The 11,625-nt window shown below is 41.5% G+C and overlaps 1 protein-coding gene across 1 annotated transcript in view; it reads right to left on the reverse strand.

Moving 5' to 3' along the window:
* The window catches only part of COL6A6 (collagen type VI alpha 6 chain), an 84,947-nt gene that overhangs the window by 65,224 nt on the left and 8,098 nt on the right, over positions 1-11,625 (reverse strand). The window contains exons 2-5 of the mRNA XM_006038640.3: positions 8,331-8,426; positions 6,939-7,544; positions 4,959-5,579; positions 2,879-3,433 (exon numbers count right to left, since the gene is read on the reverse strand). Of these exons, the coding sequence (XP_006038702.1) occupies positions 2,879-3,433; positions 4,959-5,579; positions 6,939-7,544; positions 8,331-8,397 (1,849 nt within the window). The 5' untranslated portion in view covers positions 8,398-8,426. The remainder of the gene's footprint in view (positions 1-2,878; positions 3,434-4,958; positions 5,580-6,938; positions 7,545-8,330; positions 8,427-11,625) is intronic.

Below are 11,625 nucleotides of genomic sequence, written 5' to 3' on the forward strand. Positions count from 1 at the left end.
AAGAATGGAGGAGGAGAACTGGGCACATGGAAGAATAAATGGGTCCATATATGGGGGGGGTGCAATGAGGTGCCCTTTTACATTTGGTTACTGTTGCTACCTACTTCATTATTAGATTCCACTGGGGAGGAGCAGAAAGAAATAAGGTGAAATGGCCACCTAAAATGCCATAGTGTTTTTTGGAAGAGGCAGCTGCAAGCAGATCCCTGCAGCCCACCAGGAGGCATCAGTGGAGCTACCAAATTTCGGGGTTTAGCTGAGACTGTCTCAACTTGAAAAAAGGGTACCCAGGCATTCCAAAACATTGTTAAAAATTAGTGATTTTGTCCCAAGAAGATAAAGATATTTCACTGCTGAGTAACCTATACCACGCCAGGATGGTATACAGCAGTGCATGGAGGCAGCTATATACCTCCCAGTTCAAGAGGTAGCCCTGACAGACTAGGTGCAGCCCATTTCAGGGCAGTTCCTCCAGCATCACTCTGTGGTAGTACCAGGCTAAAAACAGACAACAGGCTGGATTTGCTTTTGAGCATTTTATCTCAGAGCAAACCACTTACAGAGGGCCTCTACAGGGGGACAAGCCTATTATTCCACATAAAGCACCTGTGAATGATGAATTAACACTGCCTCAGAATCATCACCGCTAAGTTGAATTAATTGTCCCATGTGTACATGGCTGTGCCATATCTGTTTTGAGGGGAGTCATATCCCAGATCAACCTGAGCTGCATTAAACAGGTTGTCTGTTTTTATCCCAAGTGTCTTATTTAAGGCTCCTGTAATTTTTTTCAGATATGTATCCTTATGTGTGCGAAAACATCTGGGCTGACGGCAGGTGTCAAAGGGCTGACAGCCCTGCTATAGCTTAAGTGAAATAGCAGAGAAGAGTGTTGCTGAGCATATATAACTCCATGCATGCAAGAGCTGTATCCTGCAGTTTGTTGTGTAATTCACTTTCACTTATGCAAAAGAAATAATTTTCAAAGCAAAGCAGGCACAAAAGATTCAAGGATTTACAGGTGATAAAGCAAATAACACTATAAGAAAGCATACCTATCTATTACAGGTACCAACCGTATAAAGTTCATTGCTAGAAGATTTTGCCTAACAAAGAATGCTCACATTTCATAAAATGAATAATTTTCTTGCCACCACTTCCCCAACTGTTGAACCCGGTGGTAAAATGGTTAACCTCCACTCCATAATGAGGAAAGTAAAGCGTGGGTGAACAGCATTTAGGTACCTTCACTGGTAGGAAGCCATCCATTTGCAACTGAACGGGTCTGCCCACCAAAGGAAGAAACACTCTGGTGAAGACAGACGCCCCAATGTCTGGACATTAACTTTTAATGTTTTGAGGCAACAGACCTGGGAATGAAGAGATGACTTCAGGGTATAAGCACAGATATATTTGGAGCCCTTTCAAAAGGCCAGCACCTCTTACATTCTATTACATGTGAACAAGCTGGGAATGATACAAATGCTCCAATTATAGTCTTCATTCAGGGATAAAGTTGGAATAATTTGTTTAATTTGTATTATTCTCAGTTTGTTCACCCATAACAATTGGAAAGTAACAGCCGTTGCCCTTTTGAAATGCTTTTCTTTTGAAACTGCTCCAAAAGTACCTGTGCCCATACCCTAATAAGTTCAGCTGCAGCCCAGAAGCAGAAAGACATAGGCCAGTCTGACAAGATGGATTCCAAAAGTACATGGTAGGTTGGGTAGTTACCCTGTATCTATGGATTCTGGCATAAGGTTGGTTTGGCCACACTAACCTAAAATCTTTGCATGTTGTTTTCTGGTTAAGAGCCACTAATAAATGTTGTTTTGTCTTAGAAAGGCTGTGTGTGTCCCTGTAGTTATTTCTGGTGGCCTTTTCTGTAAGCATAAACTCATCCTTGGAAGTTAAGCTAAACTGGATGGGGCCATGGTGATACACAGAGCTGTTATACCTTAAGGCTCAATCTCTGTGCTGAAGGAGCCATTTTGCTCAACCTTATAAAAAGAAGCTGTGACTGCAGCTTGATTCAAGGTTAGCTCAGAGAGACTGTATTAAGACTGGCATCTCAAGGTAAAAAAACCCCTATTAAAACCATGACAGTTTTATTAACTTTCCTCCTACTTTTTGGGAGTTTTTGAAGACTTTCAGGCACCAAAGTTTGACTTTACAGAGACAAAGATCTCAGATGTCATCCCATCCGAGTGCCACCTACCAGGAGAAAAAGTGTTCTGTGGACAGCTGCACAATGTATGATTAAGTTGTCTAAACTGGGAAACAAGCAACACAAAAGTACTGGAGGGCAGAGGGAAGGAGAGAGAAAAAAAAGCTCAGTGCAGACTCACCCAGACTATGTGTATGCAAAGTTGAAGTAAATTGATGTAAAGTATTTGGGTCTCTTTTTTTCCCAATTTGCATGTTGAAGGTGGGATTTATATGGACAATGTTCAATGTACTTTGAATTTTAATAACTTAAAATCATTTGTAATATAAAAGATTTGCTGTGGCATTGAGCCTTTGGTTATGGCCCATCCACCATATGTGGGGTCCATCCAAATTTCCATTTCTAGGTGTGCTATTGAGCCACTCCCTGTAGCTGAAAAACCATACTGTTTGTCACGTTGTTGGGGAAAAAGGGAAACGTGTGTCCTGAATCACCTTACTCTTTAAAAGTGTATGCAATACCTGCACTGGAGAATTCTATTACAAAACTGCATGTCTTGTACGCTTCAGTTCAATATGTGTTCATCTCCATTTAAAAGTTTCAGTTGTTGAGACTAGAGTAAGAGTATCCTTTCTGGAATCTGAAATACTTGTTTGGTAAATCAACAGAAGGCAACCTGTGGTCTGTGTTCAAAGTCAACATTTCCCTTACCTTCTTTGGAACAGATCTTTTGAACTAATTCATCTTTTATGACCTTCAAGGAGTCAAAGTCATTTACAAAATAGGTCCTGGCTTTTGAGGCTGAAATCTCTTCTAGTTGTGTTTTATTAGCACCTTTTATACCGATGGCATAAACATTAACTTGGTTAGCCCTCAGTTTATCGGCAGGTTCTTTTACCCTGTCATGTGCTTCTCCATCTGTGAGGACGATGAGGTGACAAGGTACTCTTCGCTGCTCCTTTGCTTCTGTAAACAGTGGCTGCATGTATTCTAGAGCCTTTCCTGTATAAGTGTCTCCATATATTTGCCTAACATTGTCAATGGCCCTCACTAAATCACCTTTTTTCTGGTATTGATCAAGTGTAAACTCCCGTTCTATTTTGTGTGAATACTGCACAACTCCAAACCGAACGTTATTTGGTCCTATGTTAAACATCTCAATCACTTCCTTCACAAACTCTTTTATGTCCTTGAAGTCAGGGATGTTGATGCTTGTTGAGCCATCAATAAGCAGATATATATCAGCTTCCTCTGTGTCCATACATCCTACATGGAAGCAGAAAATGTACGTAATGTTAGTGTGGAGGGAAAAAATGAGAGAAAGAAACATCAGAGACTGCAGATCAGCATTTTGGATCCAGAGTGGGTGTTGTGGGTGCTTGTGTCCCAGAGCAGCGGAGCAACCTTTGCATGCAGAACAGCCCCAGAGTGGTTGCACTACATGTGGTGGCTGCTCTAGAGCTCCATGTGGCAGGCAGCACCATCCAGTACGCCCGGAGTGCTGCCTGTGGGTCACCCTAAGACTTACAGGCAGCACTGGGGGCTCAATGATGGATATCTGGCCTGCAAACCATATCTTTGGCACCTGTGCACCAGAGGTTTCAAAGGAAATAGATTGGCATGCTTGCCGGAGCAGCAGGGGAGAGACAACCTGTCCTCTCCTAGGCTGAACACCCTTCCAAACACAGAAAGGCAAAGACCCAGTTTTATCCCAAACCTTTCATAAAGGCCATGGATAGACATTACAACTGTGATACCAGAAATGCCTTTTAGCGCTACCAAAGTTGATTGGAAAGACTTGCACCTCCCCTATAATGCTACAAAAAAAGGGAGAACTGTCACAAAAGTGTTCCTGGGTGAAATAGAAACTTCTCTGTAGCACTACATATAACATCTGTACAGCACATTTTAGCACTATAGGGGGTCTCTTGATCTCCCAGCATCCCATCATTCCCCACTCTCCCTCACCATCCATCACATTGTTTCATATAATTTTCTCTTTTTACTTTAAATTTCCAAACCTCCTTTTCTGTATTGGCATAATTCCATGGAAGGTGAGATTATACTTATTGTTATTAAAAATAATAATGAACTGGAACTGGAGATAGTATAATACATTTTTATATATATATAAAAATATCTTATATATTTTATATATATAAGAATGTACAAAACTGTGGTAACTGTGTTTATTAGAAATTGCCCAACTTTTAAAAGAATGAATAAAAACAGCATTTACTCAACATTCTATTGCTAGGAATTTTTCATTTCTATATTCTGCAAATAGCAGGCAACAGACCTTGAATATAGTTTAGACAAAAGAAAGGATGATTTGGCTTTGGAAAGTTTCACATCTCAAAACCAATAAGGTACCCTACAATGTATCTAGAACATCCAGTCACATTTACGGTAACATGTAATGCATTTGTCAGAAACTGCCTACCTTGATAAACCCATGAAATATGCAGTAATTTAGGCATAATATTTTTGGGACTCAAGACAGACAATTTTTTGCTTTAGGAGATCCTGAACCAGAGCCATGACATAGAATGAACTGGATAACACAGGTCTGAGAGAGAGGTCCAAGCTCCTGGCAAGAATTGCACTTCTCTAAAGACTTAGGGTATTCAGCCAAGAAACAGAAATAGCGCAAATGCAAAATTTAGAAAATAATCCACAATTTGGAATTTTCTGGACCCACATTTTGTTTTAAGAGTGTCTCTGGTTAAAAACTCTTCCACTATTATGAAGAAAAGAAATAGCATTATTGGGAAACAATGGAAAACTCTACCTGTTTTGAGATCTTTGCTTCTCTCAGTCTGGACATAGAGCTTGTTCTGTATTTGATTGAAGAGTTTCTTTCTAAAATTTCTGTTTGTATCCTCTTTTGTCAAGTCAACAAATTTTTTTAGAGTAGTAACATACTGTGGCTGAGGATATGATGCTATCTGAGTCAATTGGGTTTCATTAGCATTTTCAACGCCTATGGCAAACACAGTGACACCGGTTCTACGAAGATCACGAGCTGCTTCACTCACATGGTCGTCTGAGGCTCTGTGAGTGATCAGTGTGGCTATTTGGTTTACACTTTGAGTCTTTCTGCTTCCAGCATATTCAACAAAAACTTTTTCCCTTGTCACTTTAAGGGCTGCGCCCATATTGGCTTTCCCTGCCCTGGAAGAAAGCCCCTGTATTTTATTTAGAATATCAGCACGGTTTGTTTCTGCGTTCAGTAAAGATATCACATGTGGTTCGGAGCTGTATGTCACCAGGCCAGTTCTTATGCAATCCTTCTTCACATCAAGCAAGGACACTGTGTTTTCCAGGAATGTTTTAACATGCTCAAAGTTTGCTCTTGGAGCACCTTCATCCACTATGAACACAACATCAGAAATTGAATCTCTTTCACAGACTGCAATAAGGAAAAAAAGGAAAAGAATGCAATATTACTTGTCTATTCTTTGGTCATGGGTGTTTTTGCTTTCCCCCCAATTAATGGAACAATCTTCTAAAATAACTCCTCTCATCCATGTTGCCATGCTCAACAAAACTAGGAGTTCCTCTTAAGGTAGTGGCTTGCCTCCAACAGTAGTCAATCAATACCACCTGCTTTACAGGAAAGTTCAAGAAATCCTGAAGAAGGCAGTTATAAAGTAATCTGCCTACAGGAAATTTTATTCCTTCACCATTTAGTATTTGCTCGTCTATGCCTTGAAGGATACAGGTTTAGAGCACTCAGATTCTTGGGGTATGACAGTACTGGGTATGTGTGTGCACGTGTGTGCACGTATGCACATATGCATGCTCATTTTAACTTGGCAAATGTACTTCTGAAAGTTCTTATTAGGCAGACAAAACTATCATGGATGTTCCAGCTGTGGGTCTGGAGGCATCACTAAATATTTGATGGAGAACATTTCTTTTAGAGAAGGCATTGACAATTGTTTTGAATGACCTTGGTCCTAAACCAGCCTTGGATTCTATAAAAAGACATTAGCTATCTGCAACACCCAAACTAATTATAATTAGGGACCTACCCAAATCAAGGAGGCAGGTGGCCGATTTCACAGACAGATTGCAGGACTATCTGTCATTTTTGTGGGCTTATTACAGTGCGTCTTGGCTGCTCCCCTTTGTGTTGGTAGCCACTCCCACCCCCACAGTGGCAGGCTGTACAGCCAGGCTGTAGTGGCCATGAGGACTACTGGGGAGCTAGCATTTTATTTTTAGTAAGGTTTTTCCCCCATGGATTTCACAGACAATGCACAATTTCCACAAAATCATGAATTCAGTAGGTCCCCAATTATAGTGGATAAAGGAACTAGGAAAGGAACATAAATATTTTTACACTGCAAACAGGTCACAGGTTTGCAGCTATCTAGTACTTATTATGGTAAACTGGTACCTATTATCAGTCATTCATGTGAATGTAAAAGGTCTAAATCTACTGTCTTCAAAATTACCACAACTGTAAGAATACTTATGACTCCACCCACTCTCCCTTCAATTTTGCGGAGTGCAGAGATAATCATGCATACAGTCATGAATACATAAGGTACTGGTTTTCAGAAGCTCAGTGTCGCATGCATGTTTAATGGTGCACAGATGCCATGTGCATGTCTGCTCTTTTCTTTATTTTAAAATATGCCTGCTACCTAATAGATTAAAAAATCAGACCAAAATACATTACTAAGGTTTTTTTCTTTTTAAAATTGGATGCATTTCTTGAACAATGTGATCACTCTTTCTTTTACAACATTGAATTTCTTACCTTCTACAGTTTCAAGGTCAACCGTAGGTGTAGGGATTATGCCATTAACATCTGCTTGGATAACTTCCTTTATGATCATGGGAATATTCTGAGAAAACTCAGAGAGGTTTCGTATTGTGGGATACTCATAAAAAAATTCTTGGGTTGCCATTGATTGCAGTTCTTCAGGAGAAGCTTTCTGTAGTCCTACAGCTATGATTTTCACCCCACTTCTTTTTAAAACATTGGCAGCCTGCTTTACATCATCTTCTGAGGTCCCCGAAGTCACAACTACCAAAATCTGCGGTTTGTCACTTGGATGAATTGGTTCTTTGAAATAGGTTGCACGAACCTTTTGCAGAGCATTGCCAGTTCTTATGGACCCACCCTTGAATACCAAATTCTTTCTGATGTGGTTTATCATAAGGGTCTTTGTTTTATATCTGTCTACCAGAAATTCATTTTGCAAATCATCACTGTACTGGGCAAGTGCAATACGGTATTTGTTAGGAGCTACTGGTAGATTATTAATGATTTTGATCATGACATTTTTTAACGCAGGGAATGCCTTCTTTCCCAGGGTATCGGAGCTGTCAATCAAAAAGACAATATCTGCAGACTCAGGGGCTGAAAAATTAGAAAAGTAAATGTTATTGCTTACTACTTAGATTTTATTACTACAATACGTAGATGAATAAAACAAGAGATAAAACAACATAACGTGGAAGAGTTTATCTGAGATTTTTAGAAAGACGTACCAAAAAGCTAAAAATTGCTCTTCTAACCCAAGCATTTTCTCTTTTTTATTGTTGTGTTCTGAGAACATAGATTTTATATTTTTTATATTTCTGTGTAGTGACTACGAACCCCTGTATCACCCTGTTTAGAGCTCCATTCTGCTGCTTGCTACATGGCAAAAGCTTCTTTTTCTTTCTGCCTGATTCCTCTGTGCTTAGTTATCTGTCACTCACAAGCGCTGAGTACTTTTGGTAAGCTGATGATCATCCCCAGCTTCAAGAGAGCACTCCCTGAGAGTAGGGGATGGAGGACTGGAGAAATTTCTTGCACATGCTGCCCCACTGAATACTATGCATAGCCCTGAAACAACTAAGCAAGTGGTTGGGCTTTGTGCATTTTCAGCCTTAAGTTTGAATATGACACTCCATCTGTGCAAGAACATCAAGGTTTCTGACCATGTTAGTCGCAACTTACAGTATTTAAACCAAGAGCCCATCTCCATTATTCAAACACAACTTGAGTGAACTATGAATATTTTAACAACACAGAAGGATCCAAACTCAAGAGGCTCAGATTTCACAATTTTAAGTGAAGACAGAAAACTGTATCAAAAAAGAAAAAGGGAAAAAAGAACCTCTTGCAACATAATGGAATAAAAAAAGGATACTAAAATACCAGTGTCCTGATTCTTTGAAGTCTGAATCCCAATAAAGAGGAGGAACAAAGTCAGTAGCATCTTCATATTGTGAAACGAAGTTTCAAGCTTTAATTCTGGGGGGAAATAAAGATGTTTAAAATCCTGTATACCAAGTATCACTAGGTTATTGACACACAATTTTGTAGTGTGTTACTATAAGGTAGCCTTCCAGGATTTGGAGAGATATAGTCTGATATCAGTTGGTTGCCTTATGGACTCAGAGAGAAATTGTAAAGTATACATTGGCTTTACACAGGAACTACACACCCATTTATTACTGAAAAAAAATTCTTTTACGTTCAGTATTTTAAGGAATAGAAAAAGAAGGCAAAACAGTTAAAGCACTTGTAATAAGTAGTGCATTTGTATTGACAATAGCAGAAACAGCAGTCAGTGGGTGTATATACATGAGATGCTTAACTGTGCAGTACAGCTAATTACTGTGCAGTACGTGTCCATGTCTACATGTGCAGATGCTTATTACACAGTACTTGACTTTAATCATGAGTAAATTTGCTACCTGCAAATCCAAATAGCAAATTTATTCAACATTGGTAACTGTTCAATAGTGCACTTGTAGATGCCTGACCGGGAGCAAATGTGCTCCCAATCAGCTGGGCAGCAGAGGTTGGGAGATTGTTCCCTGCCCCTAGGACCTGCCTGCTGCTGGGTCTGGCTCTGCCACCAGAGCCCTGGAAGGGACAATGTTTCCCTGCCCTGGTAGCAGGGAGCTCCCAGCCCCCACTCTGGGATAGCGGGGCCAGGGCTGGGAGATTTTATATCCCAGCCTGAGCCCCACAGTTGCGGGACCCAGGCTGGGAGATCTTTATCCTACAAGATAAGGATCTCCCAGCCTGGGTCCCACGACTGTGGGGCTCAGGCTGGGAGATATTTACCTCTAGCTCAGGCCCCATGACCATGGAGCTGGTGCTGGTAGTGAGGAATCTCCCAGTATGACCCTGTGACTGCAGACCTTGTGCTGGGAGAGAAGCATCTCCCAGCGCCAGCCCCATGACTGCAGAGCTGGCTGTGTGAGCTAAGAATCTCCCAGCTTGGGTCCTGTGATCATGGGGCTCAGGCTGGGAGATAAGGATTTCCAAGTACTTGCCCCATGATCATGGAGCGGGGGCTGGGAGCTCCCTGCTCTGGGACAGAAGGACAATGTCCCCATCTGGGATCTAGTGGTAAAGTCTGCCCCAGCATCAGGCAGTTCCCAGAGCAAGAAGTAGTCTCCCTCCCCCTGCTGCCTGGCTGACTGGGAGCAAACGTGTTTCTGGTCAGGTGTCTACATGTGTGCTACTGTGCAATAAGCAGTCAAGAGTTTATTTGTTACTTGCATTTTCAGGTAGCCAATTTACTCATGATTAGAGCCAATTACTCCACAGTAGCATCACAGTCTACATTGCAAATGCTTACTAAGCAGAAATTAACTCTTATCTCGAGTCCAGCATCTCATGTAGATGCACCCACTTCCTCCAAAGAAATACATGTCTAAACAAGATTAGTCAACGAGAGGGGCAGCTGGCTAAGCAGGATTGCAAAATACCTATACAGAAAACACTAAGTCCTTACACATTTTTATGCATTGAATCAGAACAAGTTGGAGAGAGGAGCTAAAATAACAAAACCACCCATGCTCATCATTTTACTTCAGCTTAGTATTTCCTTGAAGACATAGGTAGGCCTGATTTTTGCTTTGTAACCCTGCTTCTGGGGATGGGGCTCCTTCCAGCACCTTCCACTAGCATATGCCTCTTCAACTGCTCTGAGCTTTCGAGAACATCAGTCAAAACCACAGAATCTCTTGTTACTTGTATTTGTGCCTGATAGCTGACCTCACCTTGATTCACTTAGCTTTGACAGGGAAAAAAACTTTAAAAAAACCTTGACACCTGCACTATCCACTAAGTACGCCAGTGAATGACCTGTCTGAAACCCTGATGACCAAGCTAACTGAAGACTGACTTAACTCATGACCTAAGCAAACAAACAGAAGATCATATAATACGCATATAAATATTACAGGTATCATTCACGCCAATGATCTTTATTCTCTCTCTCTGCTTTTCAGGTTTAATATAAAAAGATAACAGCAAAGAGTTCATGTTCAATGGGTACTTTTATTTGATCCTTTGGTATGGCTATTAAAACACAAAATAATACTTAAACCTAACTAGAAACAAAAAAATGGTGGGGGTCAGGGGCAGGGGGAGGAAACATGGTACAATAAGCGCTCCTTCCTTCTGCAACCATTGCCACAAAAGGCCACAAGAGTCACTGTGTTTGTTCTCCCCACCCTCCTTTCCTACATAGGGAGTACTATTAATTGATTCCAGAATAAAGCAAATTCACTCGCTTGTATTCCACAATGTTCACTGTGCTGTGGTGCATGGAGATCCTATGGGGCTATACTCTGTGGCACGCAGTTGGTGTAGGTTCCTTGCCTCCTCCTCCTTTCTGTGAGCATTGGAATCAAACTGTGTTGCATTTGCAACCTGCCACACTAGTGAGTGCAGAAGGGAGAGATGGATAACCCCAAAACTCAGGCCCTACTATTAGTGTGGCGTGAGCTCACATTGTTGAATAACATTATTTATAGAATACCCTCCTTTTCACAGAGGGATCTACAGAACATTGTTTTTATGGATGTGCACTCACTGACATGTCTCAGAACGGCTGAACACAACACATGCAGTGCAAAGTCAGCCTTTTCCTGCTCTCCTCATTCTCCTTGCTCACTGGAGAATGAAAATCAGAATCCCCACAGGTGTCAAGATGCTGAGAATTAGCAGTGGTCTCTGGACCACGCCTCTGTGCAAAGTATACACAGGTCTCCTCCCCTTCCTGGTGACTCCCTCTGCCTTCTGGCTTCCCCTTGAATGTCTGTTTCCAATGAGATTTCCAAACTGTTGTACAGTCAGCTTTTCCAGTTCTGCCAGCTCTTGTCCCCATCACATAAGTTCCCAGCATTGGGAGTGTATTGGGGGACTTTGGAAATAGGATAAAGTACGGCAGAGACAATTCTGTGGCAGCTGGGAAAGAGCTGTGAACAATGGTCACAGGAATCCAAGGGGCTGGCATCAAGTTAAGACAATGCCCTGAAGGCAGATCCAGAGTGGGGTGCAGTGGCACAGTCACAACCGCTTTGGCTATGCTGCATGTGAGCTCTTGTTGTGGAGTCTGGGTGCAGCCCCTGCTTTCACACAGCTCTGGAGTCCAGGGGTAAGCACTGCTGCCACCGGTGCCACTCACTCATTCCTTCCTTCCCCTCCT

This window comes from Alligator sinensis, unplaced genomic scaffold, assembly GCF_000455745.1.
Source record: "Alligator sinensis unplaced genomic scaffold, ASM45574v1 scaffold1979_1, whole genome shotgun sequence".
In the NCBI taxonomy this organism is placed as follows: Eukaryota; Metazoa; Chordata; order Crocodylia; family Alligatoridae; genus Alligator; species Alligator sinensis.